The 18,972-nt window shown below is 34.7% G+C and overlaps 2 protein-coding genes across 2 annotated transcripts in view; one reads left to right on the top strand and one right to left on the bottom strand.

Moving 5' to 3' along the window:
* Positions 1–365: 365 nt before the first annotated feature.
* On the top strand, positions 366–2,518 carry LOC105226555 (uncharacterized). The gene has a single exon (XM_011205475.4). It carries the CDS (start codon positions 415–417, stop codon positions 2,371–2,373), a length of 1,959 nt encoding a protein of 652 aa, XP_011203777.2. The 5' UTR covers positions 366–414; the 3' UTR covers positions 2,374–2,518.
* A 10,228-nt stretch (positions 2,519–12,746) lies between these two features.
* The window catches only part of LOC105226602 (ras-like protein family member 10B), a 161,490-nt gene continuing 155,264 nt past the window's right edge, over positions 12,747–18,972 (bottom strand). Inside the window, 4 exon segments of the mRNA XM_049450531.1 lie at positions 12,747–15,852; positions 17,363–17,430; positions 17,587–17,700; positions 17,788–17,901. Coding sequence (XP_049306488.1) covers positions 15,735–15,852; positions 17,363–17,430; positions 17,587–17,700; positions 17,788–17,901 — 414 coding nt within the window. The 3' untranslated portion in view covers positions 12,747–15,734.

Here is an 18,972-nt window from a genome sequence, read left to right as displayed (position 1 = left end):
TTTATCAATAATTATGAGAGTGTAAATAAAATATACATATGTACATATATGCTCCCGAGTATTTTGTTTTGTTTTATTATAAGTGAGCGCCAAAGATAGAGAGAGGGTCTTGGCGACACTGAGCTTCGCGCTATTTAAGGTCAAGTGCAGTGATTTTGCTCCATGCCATATACATATGTACAATGGCATGTATATATGTATATTTCCTATTTTCAGTGTGATTCAATATTATCATTGCATTATTGGCAATACAAATTATTCTTATCACTGTTTAATAAAAAAAACTTAAATATAAGCAAAACTAAATAACAATAACAACACGTTAAAGAATTTCGCGATTAGGCAAATATTAGACTTTTTGCATATTTGCGAAAATCAGTTCGACTTGCGAAAGCAACGCGATATCATCGAAAGATGAATGAAACGCGCCCGCGTCGGTTTCTTATTCTACTGTGTCTATTTTTAGTTCAACAAGGCGGCCAATGTCACACGACCGAAGCGAAAGTGCGCACGGGACACGCAGTCTCGCGTCTTTATCGCGAACAGCTCACTCACATGCTTAACATACTCGACGAGGATGCAGATCCGTGTGAAGATTTCTTTGCGCACGCTTGCGGCTACTACAACGAAGCGCTGAGTGACGAGCTGCAGCTGAGTGTGGATATCGCCGAAAAGCCGATGACAGTGCCTCCATATTTATATAATTACGAAGACCGTATGCATTTTTTTGAGCGTAATAAAGCGAATTTCAGCACACCGCCAGGTCGGCTGCTCGCAGCGCTCTATGTTTCCTGTAAGAAACGCGAAAAGAAGAATAAGTTGTACGGTCGCAGTCCGCTTTCTCAATGGCGTCGCATGTTACGCGAAATACCCTTCCTCGCGGAGAATGCGCGGCTCTATAGGGAGTGGCCGTTGCTGCGTCATGAATGGGACTATTTACTGGCACAACACGCCTACTTAGATTGGTTGCAGTTGGCCGCAGAGTTGGCGGCGCATGGCGTTACGAGTTTCGTGCGCATTTTCTTTGCAGAGTCTACAGTCTTTGTGGCGCCGGTTAGAGCACGTCAAGATGTACGCTGCGAAACGTTGGCGGATTGGCAAGCGCAGTTGTTGACTTTTCGAGACAACGGCGACGAGCAGGCGGCGCAGGTGATCGCCAGTGAGTTGCGCGCATTTTGTCGTGTGCTCATCGGTGAATTACCATTTGATGCCGAATTAGACGGTGATAAAGGCGGGCGTAATGGCAGTTACGACGATTCAACGTTAAACTCGTTTAGCTACATGAAATACTTTAAATATTATTATAGAAGTTTGCGCTTCAGCGAGAATGATGTGTGGATCGCACGTGAAATAATTACCGATGAGGAGCGCCTAGAGAATACCGCTGCGCTCATACGTTCGACTCACCCAAGCGTACTCTTTAATTTTGTTCTTTGGCAGGCATACGTGACGCTACGTTACGAAGATTGTTTTCTGCTCACGGAAGAGTTCGAAGCGCTGCTGCTCTCCGAGTACTGGAATTGGGACGTGTTCAATGCGCATTTTAGTCGTAAAGTCGCGTTGGCCACGTATCTTTATCACACTACACGTTTCCAAGAGCAACGACGCACTGTGCTCTTGGGGGAACAGTGGGATCGCTTCTTATATACGAAGCTACAACGTAGTGATTTCAATTTGCCGCGCCTCCTTACCACATATGCTAAAACTTACTTAGATCCTGCTAATCTAACGGAAATCTATGCAGCAGACAAATTCGAGGAAGGCAACTTTTATGGCAATTTGGTGACTTTGCGTCGTCGTCAGCTGAGAAACACATTTTTCACCGCCTTTATTGACCCTGAAGACTACAATCATCCCATATATTTCTTGCGCAATTTTCTGCATTTTACTATTTTGTCTTTGCAACGTCCGTTATTCCATTATTTCGCTACACTGGGTTTTGATTTGTGGCATAAATCGGATTTGCTGTACAATTCAGATGGCTACTACACGGCCGTGTATTGCTTGGAACGACAATCACTGTTGAATTACGAAGTTGCGTCGATTTATCAAATGCTGGGCGAATCACAAGTTGCCGAGCTTTTTCGGTTTTATCGTGCTTTTGTCGAGTCTTTAAGGGATTATGACTTCTGGCTAGAGGGCGAATCTTTCGCTTTTGCTGAGGATTTCGTGCTGGAACATTTCCAATTGACTTCGAAACGTATTATGTTCTATGCCGTTGCGCAGTTGCATTGTGGACGTAATGACGATTGGTTTAGCCTACTGATCAATAGAAGCTTCATGAATATGCCACAGTTCGAGGCGGCTTTTGAGTGTGACGCTGAACTGCCCATGAACCCGCTGGTCAAGTGTATGATCAATCACTGTGATTGAGTGAGGAGTGCATTACCTGTTAATAGTTGTTGAACGTTATAGCCTTTTTGTTATGTACATATGTATGCCAATATATTTACGAGTATATAGCATATTTAGCTAAAATATTATGTAAATAAAATTTGTGTAGAACAATTCACTTAAACCCTTTGTTGTTTTTTTTTTTTTTTGGACGAGCATAACAAGTGAAACTTCAATATTTTTACTCATAACTTCTAACTTCGACTCCCTTTTAAATTAGGTATGTATATGGCAGTTAAAGGCCTCGTGACGTAGTCAATTACTAAATTAACTGTTCTGTTGGACTGTATGGATAGTGCATAGTTGATCGGCTGAAAGGGTTACTTTAGTATCCAGTGCAGTAACTGCTTATGAGCTTTACGTATAATGATATCGAGAGTACGGACGAAACGTTTCGCCTTAGGAAACCAATGGCGCAATCGGTGCTAACAATGGTTACCTTCAGAAGCCAAAACAAACTCGGACGGTATCCAGTGCAGAGTCCTTAGGCCTGCTAATGGATACTCACTTCCCAAGCAGCTCTGAAAATCACACGATGGATTATACACTAGGCTGTGAAGAACATTGGGCGATAGATAACCGAGGCGGTTATGCTAAAGTAGATACCAAATTCGTCTCCCGCCTACCAGATCACAGTAGTGTATTCCAAGCGGAGATCACAGCAATTAAAGAAAGCCTTCTTATTCTGACAAGGAGTGTGCTCACAACAATGTAAAGGGTGATTTTTTAAGAGCTTGATAACTTTTTTAAAAAAAAAAACGCATAAAATTTGCAAAATCTCATCGGTTCTTTATTTGAAACGTTAGATTGGTTCATGACATTTACTTTTTGAAGATAATTTCATTTAAATGTTGACCGCGGCTGCGTCTTAGGTGGTCCATTCGGAAAGTCCAATTTTGGGCAACTTTTTCGAGCATTTCGGCCGGAATAGCCCGAATTTCTTCGGAAATGTTGTCTTCCAAAGCTGGAATAGTTGCTGGCTTATTTCTGTAGACTTTAGACTTGACGTAGCCCCACAAAAAATAGTCTAAAGGCGTTAAATCGCATGATCTTGGTGGCCAACTTACGGGTCCATTTCTTGAGATGAATTGTTGTCCGAAGTTTTCCCTCAAAATGGCCATAGAATCGCGAGCTGTGTGGCATGTAGCGCCATCTTGTTGAAACCACATGTCAACCAAGTTCAGTTCTTCCATTTTTGGCAACAAAAAGTTTGTTAGCATCGAACGATAGCGATCGCCATTCACCGTAACGTTGCGTCCAACAGCATCTTTGAAAAAATACGGTCCAATGATTCCACCAGCGTACAAACCACACCAAACAGTGCATTTTTCGGGATGCATGGGCAGTTCTTGAACGGCTTCTGGTTGCTCTTCACCCCAAATGCGGCAATTTTGCTTATTTACGTAGCCATTCAACCAGAAATGAGCCTCATCGCTGAACAACGTAAAGCGCGAAACACATTTCGAACCGAACACTGATTTTGGTAATAAAATTCAATGATTTGCAAGCGTTGCTCGTTAGTAAGTCTATTCATGATGAAATGTCAAAGCATACTGAGCATCTTTCTCGTTGACACCATGTCTGAAATCCCACGTGATCTGTCAAATACTAATGCATGAAAATCCTAACCTCAAAAAAATCACCCGTTATATATCAATGTATATATATAAAATGACAGGCGGTTTTGAGGTAACTGACGTCTCTTTAGGTTTCCTCTAAGTTAGTGAAAAATCTCTTGGAGGATCTGCAACCTATTTCACGATTAACCTGCCATGAATTTCAGGACATAGTGATATTCCTGATAACTGTGAAGCAAAGATGATAACTATCGGTCGAGGGTTACTTGACGATATCTCGGAGGATGCTCAGATAAAACTTTTCACGCTTATGAACTTCATCAGTAGCGCGGGATGGTTCAGAGAGGAGCCAATAGAGTGAATGCTCTTGAGTCCCAGTGGTAACGCAATGGAACTCTTAAAGGCCTAGGTGCGTCCTGAGCCAGCCACTTTACCTACATAACACTGAAAGCAAATCGTTCATTCTGGGATACCCTTTGTTTTCTTCTCGCTTTGTTATTAAAGTATAATTGTCACGCAAAGCGAAGAAAGTTGTATGACTTTCTACGTGTTCATCCATAGTTCTCGAGATAATCAATGCTCTGTTGGGCCCAAACTTTACTTTTCCATAAATATTAAAAAAAATTTCATCCAATTACAAACATTCTTGTTTTTTGTTTTGCAATACTTCATTTTTATTATTTCTCACTAACTTTGCTTCACAATAGCATTTATATAATGGTCAGTGATTTGTTTTGTAATTTTTTACCGCAATTTCTTAATCAACATTTGAAGCCTACAACTTAAGATTATGTAACACTGGCTTGAACTTCGTGTTCTCTATTTATGATTTCTCAATTTATTACATATTACTTATGACTTAAGCTTTTTGTTTGTGTATGAAGTATAAACTCGTTTAGAAATATCTATTCTTGTGAACTTTATTATCACTTAATTATTATTTATTTTTTTAATATATGTTATTTTGTCTGTATCTATTGCTTAAGTAATTTACTACTTACTTGGTTGTATTCGCGTGAAATATTTTTAATTGCTGCGCAATTGTCGGTTTTGTTGCCTAAATTTTCATATACAAGTATATAATACTTTATACAGTTGCTTTCCAAATATTAAGAACGATTGGAAAATTACTGATAATTAAACCCATTAGGGGTTATCCTAACTGTTCCAGAAACATGTTCAAGTTTGATGACATTCAGCGAACTCTTTGTCTTTCGGACTTACATATCTTCAGTGTGAAGCATTTTTTGTCATAGGGAAAGTTATAAAGGAAAAGTCGTTCCATGCTGTCGTTCAAACTCTCTTTTCTTTAGTCTCAATCTTAATTATCAAAAAGTTAACTTCGGTTGCAATGAAGCACTCACATATAAAAAAGTTTTCCTACAAGAACTTGATTTTGATCGCTCAGTTTATATGTCAGCTATATCCTATAGTCTGATCTGAACTGAATTGTTCGGAGATTGTACCGCTGCCTTACGCAATAATTTATGACAACTTTTGGATTTCTTAAGTCATATAGGAATAGAAGGAAACGAAAAGGCAGATGAGTTGGCTAGCTCGGACGTAGTCAGCAACACAATTCTCCTAAGTTACGTTAGACCATTCAGCTTCTTTAAGCTGGAGTAAAAAAATGTAGCTATTTAAAAAAAATCACTGAGTTGATGGATAAGGTTTAACTTATTACAAATTTGGAAATAAGAATGCGCCGAATGATGGCCTCAGTGCCGCCGCCTGTGGGCTGGCAGTCCTTCGCCTCCATTTTCAGGCAATCCACCAACGCAATACACAATACAATCGAGTTTGTGTCATAACTTGATCAGTTTTTTTATATCCTGAATAGGATTAAATTTTCCAAGCGAAGAGTTGAGTCGATTTAGCCAGGTTCGAATGTCTCTATATATCCCAACTAGTATCTCTTAATTTTGAGATATTGAGCTGAAAATTTGCAAACGTCCTTTTTTCCCAAGTAGCGGCTCATTTGTCGGAGCCGCCGATATCGGATCACTATATAAAATATATCTGCCCCTTACAAACTGGGAGGTCGGAAGTGCTTATTTTGAAAGTTTTTCCATTTGACGAGATATCTTCAAGAAATTTGATATGGATCATTGTCTAAGAAGAGATTATTTAGCATATACATATGTAGCTGCTATACAAACTAACAGATAAAAACCAAGTTCCTGTAAGCAATACTTTAAATTTGTGAAGGGTATTATGGCTTTGTGGCAAACGAAGTTAGCGTTTTTTCTTGCTTTGCCAAATAGTTCTATAATTTTGAACTCAACTGTACGCTGTATGTATGTACGAAGATTGGTTGTGCAAATTGAGTGCGTACTCGCGTGCTGCCACGCAATAGCAATGCAACGTTTAAGCTATAATTAATTGAAAATCAGACGTAAGCTTTCGAATAATTTTTTGTTTTCTTGTTCTTTCATTTGCAATCATTGTTTGCTAATAAATTTATATAAAGTTGATTGGCTTTGAGCAAAACTGTGTTGTAAAAAGTATTGCAACATTTGATTTGCGGTATTTTAATGTATGCATAACTGTATTATACTTATATACCGTGTGTATATATATATATTTATCATCATTTCTTGTTTTTTTTTTGCAAAAGCGCGTTTAACAAACTTGAAGCAACATTATGGATCCAGCGGACTGAAGCGAAATTAATTAATATTTTTTATTTATTTTCAAATACTTTTATGTAAGCTTTAGCACTTTTATGCGTGTATATTTTTTATTAAAATCTTTTAATCAATTTACTATTAAATATTTTCGCAATATATTTATAAATATTTCACTTGCAATTTTTAGGCATTTCTTGTATGGTTTCATTTATTTTTTACTTTTAATATTTTTTTTTACTTTTTTATTAATACTTCGAATTTACTTTTTCACCTTAACCCTTCACTTTTGGGTTTAACCGTTCTAAACTTAACAATACTTTTTGCCATATGTTAAGCTTCAATTTATTTTTGTTATTTATGTCTTATGTGTCTTATTTATTATACATATTTATTTAGTTTTTACATTACTCTCTGTTTATATTAGCAAATGTTTTCAAAATTAACAGCCATTTTGACGAATCTTTCAAATATTTTGAAATAATACAATTTGTAAGAACACAACGCAACAATCTAGCAATACGTCTACAATATAACAATAACAATAACACGTTTAGCATGACACCTAGCATTCACTGTTTATATTTATTAGTTAATACTTTTATTTGTATATATTCATTTATTTTCATCGTTATATATTATATACAATATAATATTATATATTTTCATCAAACAACACTGAGTAAGGTCCGCAGCATTTACTTGATCGTAATTATGTTATTTAATTAATTAATTTTTTTAAACAACAACAATTTTTCGAATCATTTTTCAATTCAAAAGTATAAGAATTAATATTGTAATTGCAAAATTAAGAAAAACTTGCGAGCAATTAATTTCTTTCGATTTTTTTGTTCATCTTTTTCGTAAAATTATTAAATAGATTTTTATAAAATAAAATAGATTTTTATAAAATAATAATTTGCCTCTTTTCTCAATACCTTAAATATCACATAAAATTTATGAAGGGGATATTATTCTATTACCATTCTTAAATAAGTCAATTAATTTAGACAATTAGGACTCATCGTGTTTAGTCTTCAAACACATTTTAGCAAAACCATTTAGCTGCCTAAAAAGATGATCGATGATTCTGTATTTTTTCTTTCATATCAATTTAATGCCAATTAAATACTAATTGCATAATTAGTTAATTATGTCATTATATATAAAGTTAGGACTATTAGTGATTAAATTGTTGCAAATTTCTTAATTCTTCAGTTCGGATTGAGTTTGGACGAAAACATCAAAAAGCTTTAAATTGTTTGGGTGACATCGTTGGCTATCTATAGTTTGCACAGGCCTCAGACCTCAACTACCACCAGCTGTGCAAGGCCCTTCTGACCTGGGATAAAACGGAAGAGGTCTAGGGAGCTCTTCGCAATCATCAGAATCCACCTTCCAATCGTTATAGAAGTTTTAAATGGACACGGCCCCATCTGGATTCTTGCAGTATGATTGAACATCTTACCTGATGCCATCTTCATAAGCTGTTTGGAAGAAGATGAGAAAGATACATCTTAATAATTTCTCCTCGAAGGTCCCGTTTTTGCCAGAACAAGGCCAAAGCACTCATGGGTCTCATACATCTTAGATATCCATATGATATAGCAAAAATATAAATGAAAAAACTGAGCAGATTTGTGATAGGTTCAGAGCACATTACCGATAGCTAATATCTAGCCACAAAGGGCTCAACGCATAGTCTAAGCGTTATTTCTTTGCCATCCTGAAAGGTTAGTCATGTAATCTAAACCTTAACCTTGGGTTAGATCGAAAATTTTGGGTTATCTAAAGCATCTTCATCTGAAAGAACTATACAAATTAAATATTACTTAACTAATCCATAAACCGCTACGTTAAAATCGAAATTACATCTTCAATCTTTCTTGTTATATGATCTTTTACGATATTTGTGCTTGGTTTAGTAGAAGTTATTTATTCTGGAATAATGGGCTAAAAGTCTACTCACAAAGTCACAAACACTTACTTTGGTTCTCTCTTGAGCGAAACGCCTCATGCTGAACGCATAGTCTAAGCGTTATTTCTTTGCCATCCTGAAAGGTTAGCCATGTAATCTAAACCTAAACCTTGGGTTAGATCGAAAATTTTGGGTTATCTAAAGCATCTTCATCTGAAAGAACTATACAAATTAAATATTACTTAACTAATCCATAAACCGCTACGTTAAAATCGAAATTACATCTTCAATCTTTCTTGTTATATGATCTTTTACGATATTTGTGCTTGGTTTAGTAGAAGTTATTTATTCTGGAATAATGGGCTAAAAGTCTACTCACAAAGTCACAAACACTTACTTTGGTTCTCTCTTGAGCGAAACGCCTCATAGATGGGAGATGAGTTACGTTTTGGAATTTCTTGAGACGTAGGGCATGTTACCAATAACTCTAAAATAACTCCTTTCAAGCTGCCATATATTGCTTTTAGGCGATATGAAAACGATAGCTAAAAATTGTAAAAAAAGTCAATGAGTTTATTAGAGTCTTTTTGGCGCTATCAACCAAATTACAGGGGTGGCTAATTGTTTCTGTTCCATTGAGTTACACTTGGTGTTTTGCCAGATAGAATTCCGAACGATCTCTACTTAGTTCTTTGAACTTTTGAGTTTAACTTTGACCAAAATGGTTTGAGCTGCAGTTTTATTTACTAAAATAAAAACGCGATTCATTCCATCCATCAAACGCGATTCCATCCTCCATCTCTATAAATACCGTTACGGACTGAATTGAAGGCAATTTAATATGTATTTAATATTGCCTTCAATAACCGAAACGTGCAAATAATTTCCAAAACTTTGAAAAAGGACCATAGAAGTTAAAAACTTAAATCCATGTCCGCCCTCTTGTGTCGGATGTGAAGTTCAAATGAAGGTCGCACAGTTGTTGCTAAGCTTGTGTAGCTTCCAATTTAGTAACACCGTCAACACTAACATAAGGATAGGCAATATTCCTTCTAAAACCCTTATTACGGTTTTCAACTCCATTTAGTTAAATGAAGAACTTCAACTTCAGATCTTCAGATCAACCCAATTCTGTTTGAGTATTACTACAAGTAATACCAGAAAACTTTGAAGTTTTTTTGACGGGTTGAGTTGATATCGATAATACTGAATTTCAAAACTTCAATCAAAATGCAGTTGGGTTGAAAACCATAATAGGGGCCTAAATTATTTGCATACGAATAGATAAAAAACTCACCATAAATTCAAATGAGTAAAATAAATTGTGAAATCATAATGGAATTAATACATAATTATATAAATGTAATAATTGAAATTCATTAGACGTGTGTAACGATCCTTTTAGGTGGAACCTTGCTGCGTACCAATATTTCAGAAATAGCCTACTTCTCATATGCGTACATAGTTTTTTAAATAACTGTTTATTTTTGCTTTAATTATACTTAAATATTATAAGTATAATCTCATAGTAAAGATGTATCATATTTTTATAATTTTATGTTTTTAGTTTCCTGGTTATTTATTTATTTTATGTTTTTTTTTTTTAATCTTTTCATTTCTGTGAATTTTAATTTCGACTTAACTCATTAAATATGTGTCTAAATTTAGTATTTCACCTTTATTTTTTATATTTTTGTTTTTGTTTTTTGTATAACTAATACCTTTCACTTAATATGTGTATACATATATACAAATTCAGCCTTAATTTGTTTACATTTATTAACTCGTTTATATGCTAGTATATAAAAAATAATTATCTGAAAGTACTTGGGGTCTAAAATCATGCCTTCAAGGGTTCACGTTTATTCAAGGATTATTATTTTTTATTTGAATGCACCGGTAACACTGTAAAATGTTGCTGTTGTTTTTTATTTGCTTGTTATTGTTTATATTGTGCTATGTACAGTGGGTCGAAATTCGTTAAAACCTAATTGTATTATTGTTTTAGTTAACCTAACAATATTACATACAGCTATGTATATTTATGTGTGTATGTTAATTTATTTTTTGTGTGCTAAAAACTATTTCAATATTCGAATTCTAAAATTATTTGAAGTTTTCAACCTCTATTTGCTTTTATGAGTGCTTATGTGTGTTCCTAAGGGTTAATATTCTTCAAATATTTTCGCTAATTTTTTATTTTAACAGTAATAACACATAATTTGTGCGTTCATTTTACTTCACTAAATTTGCCGTTTGTCTCAACGTTTTTACCGCTAATTACAAATAAATACATATCTACCTTTATAACTGATCGTTTTCTTTGTATGTGTGTTGCGTTATGCGTACCTAAATATGGGGTTCCATAAGATATCCAAACATATGTGTATTTAGTAAATGTATTTTATTAATTTTTATACTCTTGCAACGTTTTGCTACAGAGTATAATAGTTTTACTCACCTCAGGGTTGTACGTATCACCTAAGACTAAGCGAGATAGATATACGGCTATATATACAAGGTCTGTCGCAAATGAAACAGAACTTTTTAAATATAACTGTTTCGGGTATATGAAATAAAAAGTTTGACCTCTTGTTGACATTTCGTAAAAAATTTAGGACAATTGGATAACTACAATCGATGTTATCGATCAAAAAGTGACAGCAGCTTTTGGTCATCGGTCGTAAAAAGCATTTTGAACAAAGAGCAAATTTTAAATTTTGTTTAAAACTTGGGAAAACGTTTACTGAAACATTTAAAATGATGAAAAAAGTGTATGGTGATCAGAGCCTATCCTGTAGTAATCTGCATGAGTGGTTTAAGCGATTCCAAGAAGGTCATGAGGACCTCTGTAACGATCAGAAGTCACCGAAAAAAAGTCATCTTCAGAAGTCAAAAATAAAGACAATGTTGATTTGTTTTTGAGATTCGGAGGGTATTGTACACCGAGAGTTCGTCCCACCTGGCCAAACGATTAATGCTGTGTTTTACCTTGGCGTTATGAAGCGTCTTTTGTCACGGATTCGTCGTGCTCGACCATAATACCGTGAGGCAGGATCCTGGCGCCTGTTGCACGACAATGCGCCGTGTCATCGGTCGACGCTTGTCACTGATTTTTTGACAAAAAACTCCATATTAACCATTAATCACTCACCCTACTCACCTGATCTGGCACCCTGTGATTTTTACCTGTTTGGAAAACTTCATTTGCCCATGAAAGGACACTGGTTTCAGGACATTTCAGCTATCCAAAAGGCGACGACCGATATTCTCAAGAGCATTCCGAAAAATGACCTTAAACACTCATTTGAAATGCTAATTGACCGGGCTAAACGCTGTATCGAAGCACAAGGAAACTACTTTGAATAAAAAAATATAACTTTTGAAAAATATTAATTTTTTGTTGTTTTTTTAACAGTCCTGTTTCTTTTGCGACAGACCTTGTATGTATATATATATATATATGTATATATGATCAGTATGACGAGAAAAGTCCAAGTTCGGGTGACTGTCTGTCTGTTCGTGCAAGTTGTAACTTAAGTAAAAAAGCAAATATCTTGATGAAATTTAGTATGCGTGTTCCTTGGCCAAAGAAAATTACGAGTTCGTAGATGGGCGAAATCGGACCACTGCCACGCCCACAAAACGAATGAATTTCAGGGAACATTTTACTAGTATGTGGCATATTAATAGTATGTAGTATTGGCAAAAATAGATAAAATCGGGTCGAAACTACCCCCAACTCCAATATACTATACATATGTATATTTATAATGATTTTCGTTTTCCTAACAAAATTTTGTCGTACATTTATGCTGGTCCGATCCTTTGGTTGGTGTTTTGCACCTTAAGGTGTTCCCCTGGCTTTGATTCCTGCAAGTTGCAAGAGTATAAATTATTCGGTTGCACCCGAACTTAACCCTTCCTTACTTGTTGTTTTGATTTTATTTTTATTTAACTGTTTATTTCTATTCCTTTTTATTCTCTATTCACAAGAGTACTTAATTATGGTAATTCTTGCAAAGATCACAACTTTAAAGTATTTTTTCTGAAATTATTTGCATTTTCAGTGGCAAATGCCTGCAAGTTCTTATTTATTGGTAATCGGTTTAGCGTCTTAGACCATTGTGCGAGCAGTTTAAGTTTGCTTCAGACCTACAATATAAACTTACATACTCACTACGATCACTTTTCATGAACATTATACCATATAATGCTTTAAGTTTTTTATTTAAAAGATTTTTTTATTGTAAAATATGGTGGGATAAAGTTTTTCACTATAGCCAACGGAAAAATACTTTTAAATATTAGACATTTATTACATGCATAGTTTAGTAACCAATACTTTACTTCGAAAATTAACTTAAAAGTCAAATACAAACAAATCTTAATTACATAATAATACGAAAAAAGTAAAACCGAGTCAAGAGTCTAAAAATTTTTAAAAATGTTACCCAATTAGATTGAGTAGATTTTGTAATTGAGAAAAAGTTCGTTTAGTAAACGTACCTTGAAACCACATGTTGTCCCCATTGCACTCCTCTCAAAGTAAAATAAATCCCAATTATCGCTTTATAATAGTTTTTAGCAAGTCGTTCATGAAATTTAAAACGTTAAGCTCAAACACTCTCTCTCTTATGCGGATAACCCATTATTATTTGATTTGTGCAAATAAATTTGACTTCCCTTCTTCATGCTACTTCGATGTGACACTCTCCGAAGCTTAGTAACGAAAGATAACAATAGCGAAAACGGTTCTGTAATAAGATTTCTTCGCTTTAAGAGCGTTGAAACATAAATTCTCTGTTCAAAAAAATTAGCAAGTTTATATTTTACAACAATTTTGTTGTTCGAGATACCTGGGAGCATTAGTTATCCCAAGTTTTGGAAAATTCAATATTTTCTTCTTTTCTTCTCATGAGTTCAAGCCAAAATATTGTTGTAAGGACTCGATATAGAGGAATTTTGAAAATTAATATTGATTGCTTTGTTAAAAAACTAAATTTAAAGTTATTGATGGTTTCAAATTGGATTTTGAATCGCACATTTAGTAAAAAATTTGAAGGATTGGTCGGAAATTTAACGAAGAAGTCATTTCATTATAATTTTTAGACTATAAAAGTGTGCATTTCTGTTTCTTTACCCCTACTTACTCCCCCTTCCTATCTCGATTGCGTTCTTTTAGACATGTAGTTTTCAAAAAGTATTAAAATGCAATTAAATAATTTAATGTTGTTTATAAAGATAAGGATTTGCTATTAAATTTTAAAAATGATTTAGGACAAGTAATCGACGCGACTGGCTTCAACCCGAAATGCGATTGAGATGTATGCCAACAATACAAGGCTTTTTCCAAAGTAAACAGGACTTTTGGAATCTCTGGTGGCTTGTAACACGCTGAATATTCTCGGGCTTATCTGCGTAGACAAGTGATTTCAGGTAATCCGACAAAAAATAGTCCAGCAGTTCACTACATGTTGCCTTCAGCAAAAATGTTCTTCAGTAAATTGATTGTTTCGCTGGCTGTATGGCAAGTAGAGATATCTTGTCCTCCAAATTTCGGTATGAAAACATAATTAATCATGGCTCGAAAAGGGTTCCCATTGACTGCATTATGGATGACTTCATTTTTGAACAAATATGCGCGTTTGCCTATAGAACTCACCGAATGGTGTCTCAACAATGGGTTGAGGATTATCATTACTCCAAACGCGACGAATTTGTTTATAAATGTACACATTCAACCAAAAGTGACCGTCATCCCTGAACAATATTTTCTTGTGATAATCGGAATAGGTGTCCATCTCGTTTTGGGCTCAATCATCGAACGTGGGACGCGCCTGATTGTCGTCCGTTGTCAATTTTTGTAAGAGTTGATCTTTGGAAGCCCACAAACTAATATCCTTCGAGATTCGGCTCCACAGAAACAATAGCGTCTTTAATGCGTACAGTACAGACATTCTGCGGATTATCCACTAGAATAAATGTGCTGCGAAACAGATTCATGGTTGTTGGAATTGCCAACTTTCCTGGATGATTCAGTCGATTGAATATTTGATGTAATTAGCGATGTGTCGTTCGAGCTGAATCATTATTTTGGTAATGAATTTACACGATTTAGAAATGTTGCTCTGAACTAAATCAGTTCATTATGAAATAGGAAATCAAACCGAGCCCAAATCACGTGCAAGTTTTCAAAATTCTCTTTGAAAACCACACGTCTAAAAAACAAAAATATATAGGGTCAAAAGTGACAGTCAGAGATTTTCCCATGTTATCCAAAAGAGAATCAGGACTATTTGAATTTGGTTAGGAGATAAATAAATTTGAAATGGAACTTGAAAATTTTTGAGAGTTGCTCCATGTGCATGTCATTAGAATAAATTGATATATAAGTCCGAATCCATGTAACGGTATTTTAAAATAACGGATCGCTTAATTTTTTACATATGGAAAGTCTTAAGTTCTCGTTGAGAACTCGAATTTACTCACACCATCGCTTACGTCGCTCAGCAGGATATGGTCAACCTTACATGAGAGCACAGTTGAGAGCGAATGGCTTAATGAGATTAAATTAGAAAATAAATTATATATCTTAATTTATTATAGTTACCGTTAATGCAAGTAAGTTAATTTTAATTAAAATTCTAAGTGAAATCAAATTGAAAAGTGAACATTCGTATAGCTTCTAATTTAGACTCTATTCTCGGTTTATTATACGGATAATGAAAAATAAAATGGGTATACTAATACCTTTTATTCAGCTATATATAGTTCTAAATCGCGAATTACTTGCTTTTGTATAACAATTTCTATACTAAGCTAAATTTATTATTGTTTTCCCAATTTTTTCTCTAGAAGTATATCTACTTTAGCGTTGCTTTAATTCACTACATATACATACGTAGTATTTACAAATTACAAGTTCTAAATTGTTTGGCTATTTGCGTATTTTAATCCACATAAACTAGCATGAATTCGCCCTTAAGGGAGCTAACAGCTGCAACAATTTGATTTTTGCAGGTGAATTTGTGACTTTACTCCGTTATATGGTGCATACCTAAGTAAGTAAGTATATCTACCTAAATTGGCGGCATTTGGTTAGTCTTTCGTTTCGTTCGTGGGAAATTTTGCGATGGGCTCGAAATTATACAGCTGTAGCTTGGACCCTTTGACCGCAACTCATATGCCTTCTTTGAAGAGTTTGAGCAGATAACGCTAAAGTATTGTGCAACGCCCTTTATTCCTAGTTGATTGTGTGAATTCGCTGACAATGGCACCGGAGCTGGTACAGCCCATCAGTTCTCGGAATACGTCGCCAATTTTGTAATTATACCTGGAAAGAGTACGAAATATACAAATTTAAATTAAAATCGCTTAAATTTTGAAATATTTTTATAAGTTTTATTTACTTATGTTATTTATTTAAATATGATTTGTAAAAAAATTACAGACAGACTAGGAAACTAAGGGAACTGTCTGCTTAATTTTACTTTTTCCAACTTTTTTATTTCTATTTCTAAATTAAATACACCTCTTTATCTCTACGAGAGATTTTGAGTGCAGACTTTCGAAAATCTGTTAGAAACATTACTATTTTAAAAATTTCTAGAATATTTTATGCTACTTTCTTTGATTGCCATTATATTTCCTAAATTTCTTCATTTTATGTTATATATTTAGTATTCGAAATTTGATAATAAACTCCTTACAGCACTGATCCCTTCTCAATCTTTATAAACAAACAGTACGCCTTCAAAAGTATTATTTGTTTCAGGTGTATATTTTACATCAAGTGTCAAGCGATAAGTGAAAAGCTAGACTGTTGGTTATTCAGAGATCCTGAACTTGCCATGTATCCCTTAGAAAATTTCTCAAAGATATCAAAAGCGACAAAGGCGTTTCGGAAATCAATGTGATGTTAAAAGCTCTTCCGATACACCCAATATTCACCAAGTTCATATTCTTTGGACTTTTTATGCGACGATCGCACTCTAATTACAATGCATCTCTTAAGCCTAATTCTACCCTGAACAGAACTCATCATGACGAACGACGCGTCTGTCTGTTTTTGTAAGCTTTTTTATTTGTGAATGTTATATTTATGAATTATATTATATTGAGTTAAGCTACTTTTTTTATTGTGTAAAGAATGGATCAAAACGAATTTCGCGTGTTAATAAAATATTACTTTTTGAAGGGAAAATATACAGCCGTCCGAACTCACTTTTGAAGAGAAACAACGACGATAATTCGGAATAGTGTTGGGAGCTGTTCAAGCGTAATAAATACGAGTTTTTGCGTCGAGATGTGTCAATAGAAGGAACGTGATCATCAACAGCAACTATTACATAGAGTTATTGAACCGTTTGAAAGACGAAATCACCGAAAAATTTCCGAATTTGAAGAAAAAGAAAGGGGTGTTTGACCAAGACAATGCAGATCTCAAAATAATACTCGCTGAGAAAAATTTTTCGACGAATGAACAGGTGAAGGCCGAAACTGAGGCCTATTTGAAACGCAGTACAAAAATGATATCGAAAAGTTGAATGATCGCTATAATCAGTGTATCACACTTGAAAAGATCTATGTTGAATAAAAAAAACCAATTTTGCCAAAAAATGGGTTTTACGGTAGACCTCGGACTTTTCAATTGATTTGTTATGTTTACATAAAATTTTAGTTGTGTTCCCCTGTGAAGCCCCATTAATTTCTTTTATAGTAGTTATATGAAATATGAAATCAATAACTTATGTCTAAAAGGCAATAAAATAGATTTAAAATAATAACAAAAAGTAAATATTTTTAAATAAATATCTCTGATTCGATTAGCTTTGAGTACTTACTTGGCAGAGCATTCCACATAGCCACAACGCCAATGTTTGCGCACCAGTGTGGAGATATCCTTTAGTTCCTGCAATGCCATCGAAATTCAATTAGGTATTAAAAATTAAAGTGTTTTGAGCATTTGAAACACTTAAGCTCAAGTGCATACATATCTGGTATAAGTTAAAACAGCTATGATTGGATTTAAGAGAATGTAGCTTAAGCTGAGTATATAACCACTCACCTGTGAAGTAGCCTGCAGCTCGGTGACCGTGTCGTATTTATTACCAATTACAATTATACTAAAATCTCGATGACTAAAACTATCCAATATTTGCTCTCTCATTGCGCGGCAGTACTGTGGGAAGGTGATAAAAGAAACGTGATCAATTTAGGTGACCTTTAAAATAAAAATATGAAACTTTTCATGTCGGCATTCACTAACCTGAAATGTTTCCAAATTGCCCATGTCGAATACTAAAACATATGCGTGTACGGTTCGCAACCCCAGCGGATGTCCATTATTCCATTCGGCAAAGTTATCGGCCGGGAAACGTTTCTATTTGCGCGCATTTGCATTTATTTGTTCGTTTATGTATTTATGTATGTAGGTGTGTTTTTTATATAATTTCCCATTTTCATTTGCATTCGCCCGCCATTCGCAACGGCCAACAACAATGGTAATGTCGCATCGATATGTTTGTCGTTTGGTTGGTTGTTTCGTTAGTCGTTGAACATTTTCGTTGATTTCGATTATTTCGTCAGCATGAAAGGAAATGAGAAAACAGTTTATGAAATGAAAGTTTGCTGAGCTAAAAAATGTAATTCAATTAGAAAAAGTCATTACTGAAATGACCATGAACATTAGGGTGTGCGATGTGAAACAAAAACAGGATGCTGTCTAAAAATCTGCTTTTTTGAAAGTACAACAGCCACTCGATTGTATAGAAATTCAACTAGACTGGATCACAGATATATTAGTCTTAGCTAAAATCCTTTTCCGTTGCTGGAACTATGTATGAACATACCAGGTTGTTCAATAAGTTTTGTTGTTTGATAAGAAAAACTCAATTTTCTAATTCAAAATACACTTTATTATTCAGTATAAGCTCCCTGAACATTAATACACTTGCTCCAACGATCCTCCAATCTGTGGATCCCACTTCTGAAGTGAGAATGACCACTTCATTTGATGAAAAATGCTTGCAACGCATAAATTTTTTGTGTTTTGGAAGCAAATAGAAGTCGCTGGAGGTCAAATCTGGTGAAAACGGTTAATGTTCCAACAATTCGAACTTTAATTCATGGAATTTAGCCATTGTCAAAATGGTCTTGTGACACTTGCATTGTCCTAATTAAAACGGATTTTTTTATTTTGTAAACGGGGGTTTTTTCACGAATTTTTTCCTTCAACTAGTCAAAAAGGTTGCAATAATATTCAGAATTAATTGTTTTACCAGTTTGCAAGTAATCCACAAACAAAATTCCTTTCTCGTCCCAAAAAACTGATGCCATAACCTTCTCCACCAATTTCCGGACGCGAACTCGTTTCGAAACCGAACAACCAGGTTCACACCACTCTTTAGCCTCTCGTTTGGATTCAAGATCATGGTGAAAGACCCAATTCTCA

Source organism: Bactrocera dorsalis, chromosome 2, assembly GCF_023373825.1.
Source record: "Bactrocera dorsalis isolate Fly_Bdor chromosome 2, ASM2337382v1, whole genome shotgun sequence".
Lineage (NCBI taxonomy): Eukaryota > Metazoa > Arthropoda > Insecta > Diptera > Tephritidae > Bactrocera > Bactrocera dorsalis.
Note: the sequence above shows the minus strand (reverse complement) of the source record. Positions and strands in the feature narration are given on the sequence as shown.